The 21,444-nt window shown below is 37.3% G+C and overlaps 3 protein-coding genes across 5 annotated transcripts in view; 1 reads left to right on the top strand and 2 right to left on the bottom strand.

The window, feature by feature from the left end:
• Nucleotides 1-618: 618 nt before the first annotated feature.
• The window catches only part of LOC105396831 (homeobox protein caupolican), a 44,166-nt gene continuing 23,340 nt past the window's right edge, over nucleotides 619-21,444 (bottom strand). For both annotated transcript variants that reach the window (XM_011568874.3, XM_048632701.1), the window contains exons 4-5: nucleotides 2,894-3,192; nucleotides 619-2,495 (exon numbers count right to left, since the gene is read on the bottom strand). In XM_011568874.3, the coding sequence (XP_011567176.3) occupies nucleotides 1,984-2,495; nucleotides 2,894-3,192 (811 nt within the window). In that variant the 3' untranslated portion in view covers nucleotides 619-1,983. The remainder of the gene's footprint in view (nucleotides 2,496-2,893; nucleotides 3,193-21,444) is intronic.
• Nucleotides 14,476-16,953, top strand: LOC105394861. The gene is made up of 2 exons (XM_011566781.3): nucleotides 14,476-14,852; nucleotides 15,481-16,953. The coding sequence occupies exons 1-2, from the start codon at nucleotides 14,640-14,642 to the stop codon at nucleotides 16,939-16,941; spliced, it is 1,674 nt and encodes a 557-aa protein (XP_011565083.3). The 5' UTR covers nucleotides 14,476-14,639; the 3' UTR covers nucleotides 16,942-16,953.
• Nucleotides 17,120-19,654, bottom strand: LOC119691090. 2 transcript variants are annotated; one of them, XM_048632700.1, is made up of 4 exons: nucleotides 19,508-19,654; nucleotides 18,971-19,167; nucleotides 18,434-18,744; nucleotides 17,120-17,313 (listed from the first exon to the last, which is right to left on the bottom strand). In XM_048632700.1, the coding sequence occupies exons 1-4, from the start codon at nucleotides 19,636-19,638 to the stop codon at nucleotides 17,311-17,313; spliced, it is 642 nt and encodes a 213-aa protein (XP_048488657.1). In that variant the 5' UTR covers nucleotides 19,639-19,654; the 3' UTR covers nucleotides 17,120-17,310. The 2 variants fall into 2 exon arrangements, with proteins under 2 accessions (XP_048488657.1, XP_048488656.1); XM_048632699.1 differs by lacking the exon at nucleotides 17,120-17,313 and having other exon boundaries at nucleotides 17,407-18,744.

The raw sequence follows: 21,444 nt of genomic DNA, 5'->3' as shown, positions 1-21,444 counted from the left end.
TCGAGAGGCAATTCTGGAATCCTCGCAGTACCTAACTCCAAAACGACTGTCGCTGTTAAGGTCTCGGTGTATATAGTGCTGAAAATATGACTTTCCTACTACAGGTCCACAAGGCAAGACTTATCCAAGTGTAACGAGCGGGGTGCAATATATGCCTGTCTTATTTTGTGGACGCCAGGCATGTGTTTTTTTTTATCTTTAAAAGTTAGGTCCTGTATAGAAAGAAAGCTTAGATAAGCGCTTATCAGCGTTGGTTTGGAAATAGTATGAAACTGATAGATCGGCGCAGGTAAGCTTGACATCTTTCTTTGTGTATAGGGCCTTAGGCTGATCGAGCTCTGGAGTGGAGACCACGAACATTCAAACGTAGCGAGGGACGCTTCCCAGTCCCCGATCGACTACTTTAGACAGAGGTAGCCGCTAGTGCGTAGATGAAAAAGGCCGAGAGAACAGTTTTTCGTTACTCCTTGGGAGAGGCATGTATGCAGGAATGGGTGATTATTTAATTACAGGCAGATGCGTTTGTAATTAATTCTTATAACATTTATATAAAGACTTGTTGAAATTGTTAGAAGCTGTTTCCGTATTAATTAAGGAATGAAATAATAATAACGATTGTAAAAATTATTGTTTCTGTATCAGTTTTATTGTATCTATTCACACACCTTGACAGCGGCACGAATATTTTTTATGCTTAGCAAGTAAAAATAAATTACCAGTATCCAGATTTATAAGGAAAAATATAATTTAAGAATTAGGGAATTATGGTAATGGGAGTGCTCACGAAGTGCTATTAAAATGATTTGTCACTATGATTTTAATGAAATTCCGCTGCGGCCTTAGCTCAGCTTTATTACATAAAACTAGGTAAATTAGACATTAAACAGTTCGTATAGACTCCCCTGGTCGTTTAATTCGTTGTTTATATATATAGTTATGTAAGCATAAAAGTGTTCATGTCTTTCTTCAGTATAATTTTTATTTACTATAATACAGTTATTAAGTTATTGCGTTTAGTTCTCTTAAATATTCGCGTTAAAATTACAATATATACTTACAACAGCGACGTATGTACAAAACTATAGACTCAATTTCGGACTTTCAGTCTCTACAATATTGGAAAGTATTTTACAATAAAACAAACCGGACAGATACCTATACAATGTTAAGTAACGTAATCTATTCTAGTAACTATACAAGGCCTTGTCACACCGAGATAAACAAATCACATTATCGAAATCAACAAAACTTGACTGGTTTCAATGCCAGCATGAGACAAAACTTTGATCATAAAATGATGTTTTAATTTCACAAGTTGTAAAATAGACAATCATAGTCTTCTGACTAGAAATTAATTACACAGATACATATTTTAAAATCGTTAACGAATCTATTGTAGATCAAACTTATGTTAAACTGGTATTAAAAACTAGGTACTGATCATTTTAAGTAGATAAGTATTAATAAATATATGAGAACCTAATTATTTTTTTATTTAAGTATCTTTTAAAAACAATGGACATAAATGGACGTCATTAGGCACTAAATATAAAGGGAACGATTTTTGAAAAATAAAATACAATTACAATACTACATAGGTATACAAATAAAATAAGTTGTTCTAAAAATCAGTTTCGTTCACCTAGACAAAACGTAACACATATTATAATACCTATTTTGAAATCACGTTCGTTCAACCAACTCCAACAATAACTATAGCAAGTTTTCGCAAGGCCCAACGTGTATTAGCACCTAGTATTGTCGGTCGGTCGGACGCGGCGCCCGACGCTTCTGTCGTGGCCATCGCGATGTGTCCACTATCACATCTACGCTTTCGCTACCGGTGCATACCTTTATTTACTATCGTGTATACATGTATACAATACATATTTATAACATTAAATCTAGAAGTCAATATTTACAGTTCGGTTGTCTGGGCACCGTGAGGGCGCGGTTATTGTCTGGCGCATGGGGCGGGCGCGGTCAGGCGCGCGGCGGCGGCTCGGCCAGCGAGGACGTGGAGGAGGAGGAGGGGGAGGGCGCGGGCTGCGCGGGCGCGGGGGCCGCCAGCGCCAGCGATCGCGAGTACTCGAGCAGCGCCACGTTGGCGGGCGTGGCGGGGGGGTACAGCCCGCGGTACAGGTCGGCGCGGCCGTACGGGTGGGCCAGGCGCGCCGCGGCCGCCGCCGCCGCCGCGCTCTGGTAGAACGCCGAGGCCGAGGACGGCGTGGTCGGCGACTCCCCGTCCTTGCTGGCCATGTCAGCTAGTGACCATATTCTAGGTTTGGCGGAGGCCGGCGTGCTGCCCGGGGGCGCGCGCGACGGGAGATGCTGGTACGCCGGGTGCAGCGGCCGCTCGTACGGCTCCGGCGACTCGGGGTCGCTGTCTGCTCGTGATTCAGACCATTCCGATTCTGTTCTTTGCCCCAGCAAGTCTAGTCTTTGTTGTGGTCTATCTCCGTCTTCGCTGGATCCAGTGCCAGAGTCTTTGCCGTCTAGAGGAATAAAAATATGGTAAATTAATACAGTGTTTATTTCATGAATAACTAAAACTAATATTAGTATGCTAATCGCTAGTGCCCGCAAGCTTCTGATTTAAGGTCATCCCCAAATGGAGGTCTAAAAACAGAACCCCTCTTGTCTTCAAACTAGGCCGAGGAAATACATAGGCATAGTAGGTTTGACTATGCCTTGTTTCTAACCATTTGAATGGAACAGAGGTAATGTTTACTTTCGCAATGATATTTACTCCATCGAAAGACACAAGTTTCATGAAATACGAAGGCCGAGAGCACAGAGCGTGGTGGCGCTCCTTCTGACCAGCATATATTATGTCCTACAATTGTTCACATTGTTGGCCCGTAATGATGATTGAAGTGTTGAGTAAACTCACCTAAGCCATCTTTCCCATCGTTGCTTTTGTGGTCATCATCGTCATTGTTATTGTCATCATCGTCCACCCTGTTCCTCGGTTCCCAAGTCATCTTGTTCTCCTTCTTGAGCCGGCGGCGCGCGTTGGCGAACCATGTTGACACCTGCGTCAGCGTCATCTTGGTGATGATGGCCAGCATGATCTTCTCGCCCTTGGTCGGGTAGGGGTTCTTCTTGTGCTCATTCAGCCACGCTTTTAGTGTGCTAGTGGTTTCCCGAGTCGCATTTTTTCGCCTTGCGCCATTGAGATCCATGCCATACCTGGTGAAAAAAAAATCTAGTTAGAATTTCAAATAAGACTAACATATTAGTAGTAGAGGGTCTTGAACCTCGTATACGTGGTACCTATCAATCCTAAAACATCAAAACTGTACCGCACTTAGAAAGCTTCACCGAGTATAAACATGTTATAAATATATAAAAGGTGACAAGTACGGTGAGAGGCGGGTGTTTTGGGCGAGGTATCAGATAACGTATAAAGAACGCCCAACGTCCCGGCACCCTCGCGGCTGCGCCAGCCTTGTGCGCTGGGCCAATGAAAGCGCCAGACTAATAATTGAAATCGAGATAAGACACCATCTGCCTGGCCATCATTAAGATACCGCTTATCTGGAACTGCTACGTATGCGTTTGTTTGGTCCACGCGCCATTACTATTTGCAAGACGGATTATGTTAATGTACTGACGATTTCGTTTGTTAAAGCCAAAGTCAAAGGCAAATGCTTTTATTCATCGTATAAATGAATTTTTTTCTGATTAATGTATATTAAAAAAAAACTCCCCGTCTGAAAAATGTCTCGAAAAAGTAACAAACCTCGAAAGTCTTAAAGAAATAAGAGCGAAAGAGTTGATTTGAAGTAATTCAATAAACCCGTAATAACCATCTGGTTTTATAACTTTTAAGTTGCGAAGCGCGTAAACGCCTGCCCCATATGCCGCCACTGGTGCAGCGGCGGAAACGGAGTAGGGTGGGTACTAGGGATGAGTTGTATAGGAAATTAATAAAACTGTCACTTAAATCGCACTACGTGACGCGCATCTCCCCTAAGCTCTTTCGCAACAATCGATTCTGTGTCTTACAGATCCGGATATAAGCGACAATTCAACATTGGGTGCCCTTACACTGTCTATTGTTCAGACCGTTGTTGAGTTAATACTTCTCGCCCCCAATCGAATAAGATTCTCATAAATAAATATAATAGATAATTCTCACGTATAAAAACGTTATTATTTGGCATGTCACTTGTGCTTATTGGAAGATTTATCTTGTGTGCTTAGAGTTTAAGGACTGAAAATACGTTGTGTTAATACGCCCATATCGGATACAACGAGAACCTGAAATAAATAAAAATAGCTGAAAGTTACGTATCTGTAATGTTTATAATGTATGAATTGTGTATGTGTTTAAAAGCGACACCCACTTTAATGACATCCTTAGAATTGACGCAACAATGCAAAAGTGGAGCGGGCGTGAAGCTTAGGCGCTTTTCACAAACAAAAAGTTGAGCGTGCATTAAATTTTACGTAATCGCGACCCGTACGATCACTTAAAGCAGTATTTTTCTTCATACTTTATACTGCCTAACGTGGTTGGTTGATAGCAAATTGAGACTGAGCGTACAGAAATATTTCAATCGTTTTTCCTAGGGAACAAAACGTAGAATGCGTGGAAAGCCTGACGGACTGAGAGCTCCCAATTTGGTTTTCGGGTCTTTTTTTCAGGGAACCCTGAACGATTCATTTCCAGGGGCGTGCTACTTTCACAGCATCCGCGCTGGCGGCTCGCAGGGGTTAGCTGTGCGCGGTTTCATTTTTTATTATTTCGTTTCCCCCGCAATGTGCCCGCTGCCCGGGACCCCCCTACCGTTTGTGGATTCCCCCCCCCCCCCCACCCTCCTTGGAAACAAACCCCCTTCAATTAAATCCCTATCTCGCGCTCCACCTCGTGCTTTCTACTTTAACTCATAAAAATGAGATAAACACAAAAATATTGTTCGTATTTACCACCCTTGTTATTAAAGTAAGCTATTGCTTATGGTTAATTCTCATTCAAATGCTATTTTTATTCGGCTGTTCCTCTTCATGTTATGGTCTATTTCGTTCATAATTATATTGCTTAAATTCTGCCAGGGTTTGCATTTCAGATTCGGTTTTCATGGCAATTCTATTTCAGTGTATATTTCCCGTGATTAACTAGCTACAGATTGAACTTCAACACAATTTCTTATATATTTTATTTTGAATTCTAGTTACATATTAACAGCCACGTTTAGATAATATAGCTTACTAGTTAGAAAACATACAGATCATGGATGTACTCTACATAGGCCCTAGCGATCATGTCGGTCCACTAAACCGGTAGAATCGATGTATGAACTCTGGCTTTACCTATACTAATGTGGCTTCGCTGCGGATTATCGGATGGATTGATGCGTGGTGTTGATTGCTGTACTATACGTACCTTATAGTCAGGATTTACTTAAAAAAAACCTCTATATAAAAGCTGCCATTATGTATTTTTTATTGCGATTAAATTGCTAAAGAACGAAAAAGCAATCAACTAAACTACTTAATCAAAAAACAATCTGAAATCAATAGAGGTAATGGCTCATAAAAGTGTTGTGATTAATAAATAACAAGGCCTCAAGTAGGTAAAACCGTCAGTTTACAATGTCGAAGTTGTTATGACGCCTTGTGAAACAATGAGGGAAACAGACATTAACATGGTGTAATTAAATATTCTAGTTAAAATGCGACGGCAGCTTGCTTTGTTGAGATATTAAGTTTCGCCTACATTTTATATTTTCCTATTGCCGGCGACAACGTCGACCCATATACAATTTCACGGTGCTATACTATACAACAATACACTTTTTATCTGTCATCCTGTTTGATGAGCAGCACATCAGTGACACTGCTGTCCACTGTTATCCCAGTCATCGTCTTCCATAAGGTCCATCTTCGCTAAGCCACATACGCGTCTCATAGTTTACTTTACCATCCAAGCGTAAACACGACTCTATCTATCAGGTACTACACAGTTTTACTCTTTAATGAAAAAACTAAGTTGACACTTTTTATGTTAAACGCATCAACTACGTTAATAAAGTATCAATTTTCATGTCGCCTTGGGGTATATTTGTCGCTTAAGAGGGTTTACCGGCAGACAAAAAAATATACCACTACTATCAGCAGTTTGATCAAATACAGGTACAATTTACCTGAGCGTAATTAACATAAAATAGAAATCAAAGTTTTAAGGGTTCATAGACAGAAAGCGTTATTTTGTTCTTACTTTTTATAATTAGGTCAAGCTACTCCAACAAAACAAAACAACTTGTGTGATGTCGTTCTCGTATCAGAGTCATTACGGGAACGAACGCCATACCAAAACGTTGCTTTCGGGCGAACCACAAACATCAATAGCCGCCATGCTACAAGCAAATTGCCATGTTGGAAAAATGCCTACCAACAATCTGATAAGGCTAATTATTCGTGGTCGCAGTATAAAAATGTGCGCACGCAACGGCTAATCTGGGGTATGGAGGAAGGTTTTAAAAGCTGCGATACAGGTGGTAAAATGTGGATGTGGAGATAGGGCGGCGGGGGAGGTGCGGCCAGGCGGCGGACATTACCAGGCGACGCGATGTTACGGCCAACCACACGCGCGGCGGCCACGCTAGCCGACTAATTGGTCAACTCCATGCATAAAAACCCCTAATTGAATCAACTGCCGCTTGCTTTCGGCCACCCCACTGTTTCGGCCTAAAACGTAAACAATTGGGCCCGAACACGACAGCAAATATGATGATGGATTTTGGCTCGAGCTGTGATAGTAACTAAAGAATGATTCGGTGTTCTTTAAATTGAAATTCGATATCAAGTTTTAAATATTGTAGAAGTTAGATATGATATGATATGAGTGACTTTATTTTAACAAGGTGCTCAACTTATCATACGTACCTATTAAGTACCTATGAAGCCAGCTAACTCCAGTGTATCTATCTATTTCATTGACAGCTTGATCATTGATAAAATTTCACACTATTCTATTCGTACTAATGATCTCAGATTAGCTCACAGATATCATGCTGCGAAACCATGATTAACACAAAAACTTTATGTAAGTATTCCCATGAAGCGTATCAAGATTGTGAAAGAAAAACAAATAGATGGCGTGATACACTGCATGTGGCATGATATGATTAAAATAAATTAGATTTAGTGAAGAAACAAAGGAATTAGCCATGCCAATAAAATTGACAAAGAGTTATTTCACAAGTTATATGAATAAGAAGATATATGTAACTAAAAACTTTTCACACAACCGATAGTAAATAATCTATCCAGCATTGTCTTTATGAACCTAATATTCCTTCGCATCCGTTTTAATAGTGTAAGTTTAAAAAAAATATATCAATAAACTGACTGTTTTTATTTAAGAACCTATAATATTTTATTAATTATCTATTCTTAGTATAGCAGCTGTACTTGTTATTCTATGATAGCAGTACTCAGTGACAAATTGTTGTAATAACAGTTGTATACTTTGTACCTCTATACCTATTCTGTACTCTTTAATAGAATTTCCGACATTATGTTTAATTTCCTCATCTTTTTACTCTACAACCAAATAATAATATATTTTTCTCGGCCAGCTAAGACCGAGTGCACAATGATCAAACCGGTACCCTCTTACTCATAATCAATTAGGTGTCTATGTTTTTCTTGCAAAATGTACCTACAATAAACTGTCTAAGTACATGTCCATTCATAACATATTTTTATATTATTATTATCAGTATACTTATAATAAATTTGTACTATAAAAACGCTAATTAATTGTAAATCGATTTATTTTGCTACTATTATTTATAACAGTAACACGATAAGTTTATAACAAATAATGTAAGTATGAATATTGTACAGTGGGAGTCAGATGCTCGCAGTAACAGTTTGTTCAAAGTACCACCCCACCCTTAACTCCTACGATGTAAGAATATGAATATTTTTAAGTTGATATTAAATGTATATCATAGTGGTAGAAATTATAGAATGTTGTTAGAAATTGCCTATATTGATATACTTACTTAGGTAATGTTCACGAATGAGGCTGTTTTAATTTTCTCTTTGTCATTTCGTAACATTTTGTGTAAAAATTTACATTTGAATATTATATTAAATATTTATTTATTCTGTAAACTGAAATTGTCTGCAATCACATTAGGTAGCTATTTAGATATACTATTAAGAAGGCCTGGCAGTTTCCATCTAATACTCTTTGTTTATACCTCATTATTTTTGTGGCTTCTTTAACCTTTTTAATTAGTGTGTTAATTATTGTTTTTTCGCTGTTTTGTGCAGTCTAAACATCTATTTTATGTATATTTAAAGCGCGTTGCAAAACCATAAAGTTTTTTGTAGCATTGATGAATAAAATCAAAATTACAGGGCATTGTATTATAACAAGAGCCTAACGATGTGAAAACACTAGTTATAAACTTATGGATTGTAGGTATGTAAGTAGATATATTACTTATATTAAAATATTATACTTAGTTGTTTTTTAATGAAATCTTCAATGCATTCAAAAGGTCAATTGGGACAGCAGAACTATTAAACTTTAGAAATAACAAAACAAGCAACGTGCTGAACTCGTTTTGACGTTTTAATACCACTAACCCAAAAATCACAGAACACAGTCATCTAATGACAAAGTTTCAAAAGTATAGATTATTCAGTAGATATTTATTTATTATTTATTTATTTATTTTATTTTAGATAGACTATGGAAGTAATAAGTACTTACAGTGCCACAAACTTATCTGTTCCGGTGACAGCTCACGTAAATGTGTAATATTTCTTAATTCTATAAGATTTTAAGTTTGCCAGTAATGGTAATTCGCGCTTGTCTAATCTGTATCAATATATAATTCATTAGTAAACAATGAGATATGGATCAATTTAGTTCGCTCTCACCGGAACAGTAAGTTTGTCGCACTATACTTAATGGTACTTAACTACCATGAGATAGACAGATGGTGACAACAAATCCGTTCCGTTTTCAGCATGACTTTAAAAACCGATTTTTGTTGATTTATGCTCTTGCTTCACATTATTTTACATACCACCACACTGTAATGTTTGAATGCGAAAGCCACTAAAATACTAACCGAATTTACATAACTTCGCTAATGAAATATGATACTAATATTAGATATACTTAGTCGTAGGGAAGCAGTAAACTCACACTCTACGTGATTAAATTAATCTAAGTTATTAGCAATTAAAAATATATTATCTTAGGTGGGTAGATGTACCTACTGCTTATTCTTCGGACTGTAATAAAATTATTAAGATAAGAAACTCTTAATTATGAGTTAAATAAACAGGCTGTTCTCTGAATAATGCAATCATGGCTATAGAGCATATAAATTGTAGAATTCAAACCTAAATAGTAGATTTCAATCACTTATTGATAAATAAATGATTGATATAGCTATCCTAAGAAACATTTTAAAGGTGAATCATCAAGTCAAATTGTAATGGTTGAACGGTACACATTTTACGATACGCTATGAGGTTTAGGTTTGTGACTATGCCATTATGTGCTTATCCTATAAACTACTTGCTATACTTAAACACAAAACAAAAAAAAGACTTAAACTTGAAGCATGTCACATTCACGGTGGCATATAACTTATAAGTAAGTATTCCTTTACGGAAAAATACTTGATCAACAAACCGTAATATAAATTAGAAGACTCACATCAATTAATCGCTGGAGTTTATTGAGGCACAATAGTATGAACTGTCAGCGACAACGAGACGAAAGTCAAGTTTAAACGCATGTAGATTGCGCAGTTGAGTCGACCGGCCGCGGTCGCGCGACGGTCAGGGGGTCACTCTACATCGACGAACGATTCAACGAGAACTATCACGCAATCGGCGCGCTTAATACATTGAGTACCTATGAATGGTCGAGTCCGCGTTGTTCTATGGCTTAATACAACGAGACAAAGCCGTGGTTCGCACAGGGCTCCGAAACTACGGAAGAACAAAACTGCAGAGCTAACCACGACTCTACCTCGATGTATTAAGCATGCCGATTGCGTATTTTTTTTGTTTATTCGTTCGTCGATTTAGAGAGTGACCCCCCAGGCGCCACCGGCGATAGATAGCACAAGTACCTACCTACACGGACCTCACAAGACGATCCGTACACAACGGATAAAATAGCGAAAATTAAGTGTCTTGGTTCACTCACTATCAAAGGTCATATATCAGTTTATTACTGACATATTATTAATATAGACGAGAACATTCAATTTCATATGGACCTCCATTTCGCAACATTATGTTTGTTTAATGTAGATAGATTGTGAGTGTGTATCAATTATTTTATTTGTCAAGTAGCTCAATGTGATTTATTTATCTGCTCGTTTTTTAAGAGCATGATAATGAATAATGTTGTAATGTTGCAGTCTAATTCTATTAAAAGGTTTTCTTATCACAGACACTATGATAGGGGATGGTAACTCGCATGCTAGAAGAAAAGTTTAAAGGGAATAGATATGAGGGATATTACATATTTTTCGTCAGGCAGGTAAAAATATTACTTATACAATTTATTGTGAAATAAAGTACTTTAATTTGTACATTGATAGTGGATACGTATTTCATCAAAGGTTATGTCATAGTTATAAAACAAAATCTCTATGCTATCTCTATAATTATGATCATTGATCATAATTAATGAAAATATCCAATTCCAATCTAACTTTTCAAGTAGCATTTATGAAGACATATATTTTTGAGCCTCTTACCAACAGCTCTACCGTCACTGACCGATAGGAAAAAGGAAAGAGGAAGCTTCAAATGCGCCTAGAATGAAATTAGCGCGGCGGTCAATTACTCCACGGCTGTCCGGCGTACTAATGCCGGGCGGCCGCCGCGCGCATACGAGACTCATTCCGTATTCCTCCGTGCACCGTCTTTATTGTTCCATAGATCGGTAATACACCGGAGGCTTGTGCGAGTTCGTCCTGTAAATACGTGTCTATGGTTGTAGTCGATTAACTGTCGAGTACAAGTGTGCGTCGATGACATCATGTCCGGAGTTTGAAGTATAGTGTCAGGTACAGAAAGCTTGGGCGCTGATTCATCATGGGCGATGGATACAATGTATGTTTGTATGACTGGTGGAGTAGCTTGCTCTATAAATGTATATAGCTAGGTAGTTACGTGGAATGTTCTGTATTGTTATTTTCTTCAGTACATAATATTGTTAATTTACGAGACGTTTATCTTTGTTTGCGGTTGGTTTGCATATAAATATCAAAATAACCATTTAAGGTACTACGACGCAGCGAACATAATCATTGCGAGGCACTACAAATGTCATAGCACAGATTATTACAACATCTAGTCTGTAAACGTATAAAAAACTAGTGACGACATAATTAGAACTATCTGTTGCTAATCATGCTTCACTGTTGACTGTACCTTAAAAGGACTTTTCGTGGAATTTCAGGAATCAAATCAAATAAACCTATTTACACTTTCCCCAGACGTGAAATTACTAAACTCTCAAATAATTTTAAACCAAAATTAACCAAATCGGTCCAGCCGTACCCGATGTTAGCGAGTCAAGAAATTGATTTTTACAAAAATACTCGTCAGTCCTCTATCTCGTACCTATGTTGTATATTTTTTGAACTTAAAGTTCTAACCTAACCTAAAGTTAGGTGTTATAAATTTTATTTCATGGAATAAATCGACCATAACCATCGGCATCACAGCTGAAAATCATAAAAAGTCATCCATCCAGAATTGTACTTCATGTAAATCTCTATCACGCTTTCAACCAGTAAGTAAAATTCGTGTTGATCGGAAGCGGTCCTCCTCGAACACCTCCATAACTGGAAGTTATAACCATAAGAGCACACAATCGCACTTGCTTCCTGTCGTAAATAATGTTCGGCGCATGCGCAATTGTTACGAGTATTTTGTGTGCACAAAATATCACTGGTGCCCAAATAGTTTGTACGTGGACCGCATTCGGACTTGTCATCTTTGGTGGAACATCGGGATTCGGCACGGCTGGTCAAAGTTAGTCTAATGGTGTAGTTGAATTATTTTCCGTTTGTAATTATACCGGGCATGAGCGGATGTGGCCGCGGCGTTGCCAGGCCAGTCACGACCCAGCACGGTGGCCGGCTAACGGGCCTGCCTCTAAGCAGCACCATTTCTCGCAAGGGATCCTACCCATTAATATTTTAACAAGGCATCTTTTAGTCACCGATATTTAAACTAAATGATATTCCACACAGTTCCGATTCTTTTTGACCAGCCGGTTTGCCCTTCTTTATGAATGTCGCATGCTTAAGCAGCGCGCTGATTGAATATTGACTTTTTAACAAAAATAAGTTCAATGCGTAAGTCATTCACCCCGATTCCGTCTTGTTCCAGATTGTTGTCGTCTTGTAACAATCGCGCATTAGTATTTAAATTAAAGTCAAAACCTCGAATTGATGATTCACTATCGTTTATGTTTTCTTTTAGTCTGTAGAGGGCCGTGACAGGTAACACTTAGGGCCGTGAGGGAGATGAATGATCCATGATTGTCTAAGCATGGCTTCCTGGTGGAGTACAATGTAGTGGCCGCCTGTCAAAGGAGGGAGGGGTCAAAGAGGGTTTGTTTGTTCGAGTAATTTGGCTCCAAGTCGTGTCTGTCAGTCTTAATTTCAGGACCAGCCCTCAGGTTAATTGTTGCTAAGAACTTGACGACGTGGCCTTTTGTTAAAGTATAAAAAGTAGGAGGAAGATTAAGTGAAGTTGCTTTATTTAAAAGGTCACTTTACTTTTCATTCTTTATTTTTAGGAAGTTAGAATGAGATACGGGGTGTTGCACTCTTTGTGATTTAAACATTCTATGAGTCGTTTTTTTAAATAAATGACCTACTGCAAAAATAAGGTGTTTTATCAGGTAGAAAAAAGTGTCGAACTCCCTTAAGTATATCTCGAACTCACGCATATTTAAAACACAAAAAAATTAAGGAAATTATTAAGAATGAACAGCCCCATTCGGTGTCGCGCTACTATTAGATATGTAGCTTATTAGTATCATAACGGATAGATGTCGACACGGGTGAATTAAGTTGGAGATACAGATCGAAAGCCTTAATGCCGTCTCGCGGGCCGCGCTACGCACCTGCCCCGACCGTCTTATTGAAAACCATCTATTACCTCGTTATAGTGCCAACACCCCTATATATTTTACAACATTTTAATTGAGCTATTTAACGCATGTTATTTTCGAACTGACATGATGATTTGTGTATGTCAGTTATGCGGTGAAGATATCCGTAGTCTGGCCTTTTGTTTAGCTACGGTGGTTGGCAATAGGGAATATGCAAGAGGTTCAAATAAAGGTCAAATATTATTTATAATAAACTTTGTTATCTCATAACTACGCCTCCATCAATATTTTTGATTATAATTTATTTTTGAGCAAGTAAATGAAGTTGGAAAGTACAAAAAAACTTCGGTAAATTCTAACTTCAGAGAAACGTCACCCATTTTCTTAGGGCGGATGTGACGTCAAATTTCTGTATATATCAATCTCAGAATAATAACTTCTTTGCGTTTACGGCGGAAGTTAAATAAATGTCAAGTGTAAACAAAGAAATGTTAATGTCACCGAGTGTTTGTGATGCTTGTTGTGATCAGATACGATGGATCACATAAAAATTCTTCCAATAGATCCTAGCCTCCTATAACCTCTCCACTTCTTGTTTGATATGCTTGTTTGTTTGCAAAGTTTAGGACTTTTTATATTTTTTGTTGGTAGTGTATGGGCTGCCACTAGTTGTTCTTTTGTAATGAGGCGTAAACAGCCATTCGCTAGTCAACGAGCCACTCAAATATGCTCCATATTGCAACACAATAAAGTTAAATTTGTATTGTATCTAAGTATTATGACATGAACATGACACAAGTTGCTCTTTCTACTTTTAGGTTATAATGGCAGTCGTTCGTATATTTCAAAAGCTGTTATTTTTTTCTAAATTAAGTTATGGAAGAATTCTCGTAATCAGAAGAACTGGACACATTAAATTTATTACGCAGTATGAACTATGAACGAGTAAACTGTGGCCAGCTGCGGAAAAGGACAGCAAAGACTATTGAAAAGTCGAGAGCCGTGTGCCCAAATATTAGGGAATATGCATATATTTTGTATACTCTTATTCGATAGTTTTACATCACTTTATAATACTTAGTAAAAAAAAATCAACGCCAAAAAAAGTAATTTAAGGTATTTAAAGAAAGTTAAAAATTTACAACCATCACGACCACTTTAAAATGACCTGACACTATGGGCTGAGAGTGACGTCATAACCTTCGAGTTCCACGGCTCAGAATAATGAGTCCCGCCAGTCGCGCCTACGCTCAGTTTTACGGTTCATGGGCATAGATTTTTTACCTGATCAAATAACATCACAGAGTACTTTTGTATTTTCAACAAACCAATGTTGTCAAACAAACAAAACCAACAAAACATATAAAAATTCCTTGCAAAAAAACAAGCATAGAACAAGTTGAGAGGTTATAGGAGGCTATTGGAATATTTTTTATGTGCTCTCCATCGTATATGTACCGTCTGTGCTCTCAATCAAGCTGTGCTGCCATTTACAAGGTTGTACAACATGGAACTTCCTACTTATATGGAAAAATCCAAAAAAGAGCCCTACAAGTACTGCATTGTGCCAAGTTGCAGAAATACAACAAGAAGTGCACCCGACAAAGTATTTTTTTGTGGACCGATAGATGCCGATCAAAAGAGAAAGTGGTGTAAAATTATGAACAGAGACATGGTATCTCCATCAACTTCTTTTTATTGTTGTGAAGATCACTTTAACGTAAGTATTTAAGTCATTCAGACTTCAGACAGAGAAACCTCCCATACATACTCCCTCTACGTTTTAACTTATTGAATATCAAAATTACGAAACATGACACTCTGACCAATAGTTCATACTTTTCGAATCAGTACCTATAGCCTAAGGCTGCGTTCAGACGACACGCGCCCTCTAAGCGCACGCCCCGATCGCCAGCACGCACATATAATCTATAATATACCACATCGGAGAGAGGTGGTAGCTCAGTCGGGTGAGCGCCCGCTCGCTTCTCACTCAAGAGATGCGGGTTCGAATCCCGGCGCTGACATGTACCAATGAGTTCTTTGAATTTAAGTACAATTTATACCATCGCTCTTACGGTGAAGGAAAACATCGTGAGGAAACCTGCATATCTAGACTTAGCACATCTAGATATGTGAACCCACCAACCCGCAGTGGACCAGCGTGGTGGGAAATGGAAAGGCAGTTTAGACCTTCGGGATATGCACAAAGGTTCCACTCGAGAGAGCCAGGTGCAGGTACTTACACCCCCACAGAGAATAGAATACCACATCAACACATTTTGGTTAACACAAACATTTTGTTTCTAGTTCATTTTACAATTTAAATTTATTATGTTTGCTTTCAGGTGGAAGATATGGAGTATAAAATGATGAATTTGCAAGAGATTGAAAAATCTACATTACGATTAAAGAAAGGAGTTCTTCCTCACAAATTTGAATGTGAAAAGGATAATCAGTTGCAGCTACCACCAGTGAGAAAAGATTTCTTAAAGAGAAAATATTTAGAAATAATAGAAGGTGCTCCATGTGCACTTCCTGCTGAACAAAGTGTCTCATCGTCTGAAAGTAATTTAGAAGCAGCTACCAGTTTATCTTCATCTCACATACACATTGAAAAAGAGAACAACCTGCACATTAACAAGGCCATTCAAGTAAATAGTAAAATATATAAAAGGAGTAAAAGTGTCAATGTCAATTTGTGTGCAAAAACAAAAAATGCAGGGGTATCTCCTATTTCTATTCCATCAAAAATGACGTCAACATCTCCTTTAAAAATAGCTCAGCCACCAGGAATTAAAATAAAATTATTTGAAGATAATACTGATGTAGCATCAAAATCCTCGGATCAACCTTCACAGCTATCTTTTTCATCTTTTGAACCAGATGATACAGGTTCAGAAACAAGCTGGATTGAGGATGATTCTGAGAGAGAATCTCAATTTAAAAATCAAATGCGCAGTTGCATGTTGACAGCTATTGAAAACGAGCCCAAAATGTTGATAGGTTTACCAAAAAGATGTTACTATTTAATAAAATTACTTAGCGAAAACATCCCACTCCATACAATAGATATTTTAATCACACTAAAGAAAATAAAGCTAAATGAGTCTTTCAGTATATTAGCACTACAATTTGGATATACACAGAGTACAATCAGTAGAATTTTTTCAAAAAGTGTACTTCTATTGGCTGGGAAAATGAAAGATTTAATAGTATGGCCAGCACCTGTAGACATTTTTAATAATTTGCCTATACCGTTCAGAGCCAGGTATTCCAATGTCGTGTCTATCATTGATTGCCTGGAAATTCAGATTGAAAAGCCATCTAATGCAGTCCACCAATCACTGACTTGGTCCCAATATAAAAAATGTAATACTCTGAAATATTTAATTTCTTGTACACCTGACGGGTTAGTAAATTTTATATCAAATGGATACAGTGGCAGGGCAACAGATGTCATGATTGTTGAAGATTGTGGTTATCTTGAGTGTTTACCTTCTAAAACAGCAGTTATGGCAGACAGAGGCTTCAAAGACCTATCTTATTTGCTAGGAAAAAAGGATTGTACTCTTATAAGACCCCCTTCCGTGTACAAGTCTACTCCTAGTTCAAAAGAAGATGTAAAGCAGTCAAAGAGAATAGCAGCACTAAGGATTCATGTAGAACGTGTTATAAATAGATTAAGAGAATTTGCCATGCTGCTACCTCATGCTTGTGTTGACCATAACTTATTATCTATCATAGATGAAGTTATAATAGTAGCTTGTGGTCTAATTAACATGCAGGATGTTTTAATAAAAAAATAGATTTATGAATTTTATTTTTGTTTTATTTATATTAACATAAGGTCCAGTTTCCCTGTAGTAATTACAAGGTATGGGCATTTTGTACCCAAGCTGTATACCTTAAATATATAAAATCCATCAGAGAAACCCCAAGCATAGCTCTCTCCATAGCACGCTGAGCGACTTTAAATCGGTGGACAAGTCCAACCGTCAGTGTCCACGTCTCTGCACTGACCATTTATAAATAATGCCATGTCCGTTTCAGTCCAACGTAGGAGTGGGTCGTCTATGTATTTTTCGATGACGAGTCTCGTCTCGTGTCTCCGTGTCGAACACCTGTGCAGCGAGCACATGTTTAGAACCTCCGTTAACGTTGCGTATCGTCAACTGTCACTGTCAAAATGTAAGGCAAAGTTAGTTCCAAAAGTGACATTTGTTTTTTCCATATTTTAGGTGAAATTTCACCAAACGTATTTAGTAGCCTGTCATACGTCTGTCATTTAGTACAAAATGTATTTAAAATTTGATTTTTAGTAGTTTTAATAATTTTAGCGTTTGGTAAAAGTGACCTTTCGTGTAGATTCGAAAATAGTATCGAATCCTGTGCTCGCAGCTCTGTTTTCAAAGCAGTGTTTTCTGGCACTGGTTAAATAACATTGCAATTTCCGTCTTTAACTATATAGACATAAAGTTTATATTTATATGATGAGTTACAACGGTCTCCCGTGACAGGTACTTGTTTCATGCAATTTCCGTCTTTATTGACACAAGATAAAGTTCATATTATTTTCGATGGAGACGAAGGATTTTTTTGCACATTACAAGATTAAATAAACTATACTTATTTAAATAAAAGAGGAAAAATGGCATCACACCAAAACCTAGTACATTTTTCTATAACATTTTCACAATATTGTTTGTCATAGTCTATTTCAACTATGGTGACATTTTTAGATTTTTCGAAATCATAATGAGCTACACAGAAAAGTGCTTTCGCCTTTTTTGAGAAATGCATCTGTATCTGCACTTGTGCCATGCATTTTCCTGTTATTTCATTATTCTTTCCTAAATAGTTACTGATAGATTTTTCACTAGATGGGCATTTAATTTCTATGCTATAAAGATCATTTTCACCATCAGGTGATGCTCCCATGATAGGACATAACGGATTCAATAATATCCCACATTTATAAATCTTAATTTTCTTAATATTTTCCACTGCCCTAATCACTTCATTCTCCAACAATCTTCCTCTTTTCATGGCATCGGTATCCTTTAATTTTGAGGCTCCCATTATGGCTTCCATCAAAGATCCATGCAATGTTTTGCAATGTGCAGCCTCATATGCTTTGGAGGCTGTTATTCTTGCGTACCTGAGCTCATGCCATAAAGAACAGTTGCTTTGTGCTACAGTTGTAATTGCAGCATCTTCGCATGCTTTAATATCCATTGATAGCTTGCAAAACTCAATGAACTCTTGTGCATTTTCTGGTCTCTTTGGTACACTACTTACCAAACGATGGATGGACATTTTTTCACAATTGCTTGGCTCCTTAAAATATTTCATGAGTTGGTTATCTGTATCACCAACTTCCTTACTGTCTTTAATAACAACAGTTAAAAAACTTTCTTGTGAAGTCTCTGTTGACACAAGTTTTGGCTTCTTGGGTGCATTGCAAATGTCTTTTGCTTTAATAAATTTTAAACTTGTTCCAACTGAAGACAACTTTGATTTTTTCCAGTAGCAATCAACACTAGTGGACGGTGGGTCTTCACTACGCCTATGCAGCCATGCTAAGAAGGCAAGGGCATGCTTACAGCCTCCTGAAAAATAAAACAAAAAACAATGGTAGAACCCATTGAAGATCTTAACTCCCTATATCCAAAGCTTGGACATTTCCCCATCATGCTGGTACGTCATGAGCTAATCGCAGTCCCCTGCTGGCCATAGCTCTCTCCCAAGGAACGCCACTGGACTGCACTGATTAAAGACTTTTGTCTTTAGACTTTGTGGTATGGGTGACAAGAAGACAGTTCAGGAATGTCTCACCTTTATGTGCTGCACAATCTTCGCATTCAACTGACAAGATAGTTTCTTCTGCCTCATTACAAGAAAGGGTTACAGCATAACACTTCTGTCGAACATTATGTTCAGGTGTAATCCGAGCTTTCACTGTACATATGTTCCCCTCTCGTTTAACTTGAACATATCCGACTGCGGAATCACCATATGATTCTCTCTGTGATCTATAAAAAATATATAACGAAAATGAATCTCATTTCATTGTGCTCAGGATCTTAAAATAGAATACAATAGGTTCATGCTCTTTAATTTGCACCAAAAGGAAAAAATATACATTAACTTATTATTAAATATAGTAGGTACAAAAAGGCGGCCTTGTTTAAAGGAATTTCGACCAGACAACATTAAATAGGTAATTCTTAAGTTTTCAAACAATGTTGATTTCTTTTTCGGTAGATAAGTTATTTTATTAGTTTTAGGTTATGTTGCTTAAATATTTAAAATTATACCAGAAATTGTGTGCAAGTTAAAATAAACATTATATATTATGTAATACGTAATTACCGTAAAGCTTTCACTCCTTTGATTTCAACAGACGTGAAATTAGGATTTGATGTTAAATATGTGGACATCATGAAAACATGAACTTTTGGCAAATTGTCTGACTGCGCCTTCACAAAACCTCTTTCAGTCATTTTCTTAAATTAGTGTTTTAACTAATTAGAAAACAAATGTAATTTTCACAATACAACAGAAATGAACAGAGCTGACTGAATCACATCACAACGAACGCGCAACGTGATGAACGTGATCACAACGAGCATCAGAAACACTCGGTGACATTAACATTTCTTTGTTTACACTTGACATTTATTTAATTTCCGCCATAAACGCAAAGAAGTTATTATTCTGAGATTGATATATAAAGAATTTTGACGTCACATCCGCCCTAAGAAAATGGGTGACGTTTCTCTGAAGTTAGAATTTACATAAAAATAATGATGCAGGCGTAGTTATGAAATAACAAAGTTTATTATAAATAATATTTGACCTTCATTTGAATCATCTGCATATTCTCTTGTAAATAAGAACTGAATTACTACAGTAAGTATGACGTATGCATGTAAAAAGGGAGGCCGGGCTTTTAAGTGGAAAGACAGAGGCATACGTCGACGTATAGGGATAACTGCCCCATGATGTTAAAGTTGGTTTTGAACAATGATGGCTCGAAACTGAAAATTATAGAAAAGATGGAAAACCACAACCATCCTGTGAATAGAGATATACTTAATGATAAAGTGTGATATGACTACACTGATTAGTTATAGTAGTTTTTATTATAAATGAAAGATAATATGTATGTTATACGTTGTTATTTTTGTAGAATTAAATTCGGGGATAATCATATAGCATGTGAAAGAAAACATCGTGAGGAAACCTCAATATTTAGATTAAGCACATTTAGATATGTAAACCCACCAATCCGCAGTGGACCAGCGTGGTGGGAAATGGTCCAAGCTTAGGAAGGGGGTTTAGACCTTTGAGATATGCACAATGGTTCCATTCAAGAGAGCCAGGTGCAGGTTCTTACACCCCCACAGATAATAGAATAGAATGACCCACTAACCCTAGTCTCTCTTACTGAGAACCAAAGTTACAGTAAGAATACGCTACAGTAACATACAATACAAATATTACTTTATATTCATATTGCCATAATAGCGTAATATTGTGAACAAAGGTCCTCTGGTTTGCGCGCTAAAACAGCCACTGGTCACACTTTATTACCATTATAAAACAGCCACTGATCACACTTTATACACTTCCTTTTTCGTTTGTTACCATGACGACATTGATTTGTTGAAAATACAAAAGTACTCTGTGATTACTTGATTAGGTAAAAATCTATGCCGACTGACGGGACTCATTATTCTGAGCCGTGAAATTAAAAGATTATGACGTCACAGCATCCCGCCATCCTGACGGGAATTTCAAAGTGGTCGTGATGGTTGTAATTTTATAACTTTCTTTAAAACACCTTAAATTACTTATTTTGGCGTTGAATTTTTTTTTATTATAATAAAGTGATGTAAAGCTATCCAATAAAAGTATTAAAAAAAATTATGCATATTCCCTATTGTTTGTTTCTTTATTATTATAGTTCCAAGTATTGCATGAGGATAGAACAGGAAACAAATGTACCTAACTGAAATGAAGAACTGAACTGAACTGAAATTAGAATATGTATATTCTTATACATGTGTACCAACTATTTAAATAATACTCGTACCTTTGTAGGTTCCTAGTCCTAGTATCAATAAGACTAAAAATAATGGAACTTGATAAATGTAATTTAGTTAAGTATATGACGGCCGGATGGCGCAGCGGTTAGCAACGCTGACTCTTGTGCCGAAGGTCCCGGGTTCGATTCCCGGCCGGGGCAGATAATTGAACACAGATATTTGTCCTCGGGTCTTGGATGTGCCCGTAAAATGGCAATA

Source organism: Plutella xylostella, chromosome Z (genome assembly GCF_932276165.1).
Source record: "Plutella xylostella chromosome Z, ilPluXylo3.1, whole genome shotgun sequence".
In the NCBI taxonomy this organism is placed as follows: Eukaryota; Metazoa; Arthropoda; class Insecta; order Lepidoptera; family Plutellidae; genus Plutella; species Plutella xylostella.
This window is presented reverse-complemented; position numbering and strand designations above follow the sequence as displayed.

What these genes read in the sequence shown, in the direction of transcription:
- LOC119691090 (XM_048632699.1), bottom strand. Translation starts at nt 19,638, where the DNA reads ATGACTGAAAGAGGTTTTGTGAAGGCGCAGTCAGACAATTTGCCAAAA. An exon ending in AAAGGAGTGAAAGCTTTACG is followed by an intron (nt 19,168 to 19,507) that starts GTAATTACGTAT and finishes TATTTTTTATAG; the next exon opens with ATCACAGAGAGAATCATATG. An exon ending in AGATTGTGCAGCACATAAAG is followed by an intron (nt 18,745 to 18,970) that starts GTGAGACATTCC and finishes TTTATTTTTCAG; the next exon opens with GAGGCTGTAAGCATGCCCTT.
- LOC105394861 (XM_011566781.3), top strand. Translation starts at nt 14,640, where the DNA reads ATGGAACTTCCTACTTATATGGAAAAATCCAAAAAAGAGCCCTACAAG. An exon ending in GTTGTGAAGATCACTTTAAC is followed by an intron (nt 14,853 to 15,480) that starts GTAAGTATTTAA and finishes GTTTGCTTTCAG; the next exon opens with GTGGAAGATATGGAGTATAA.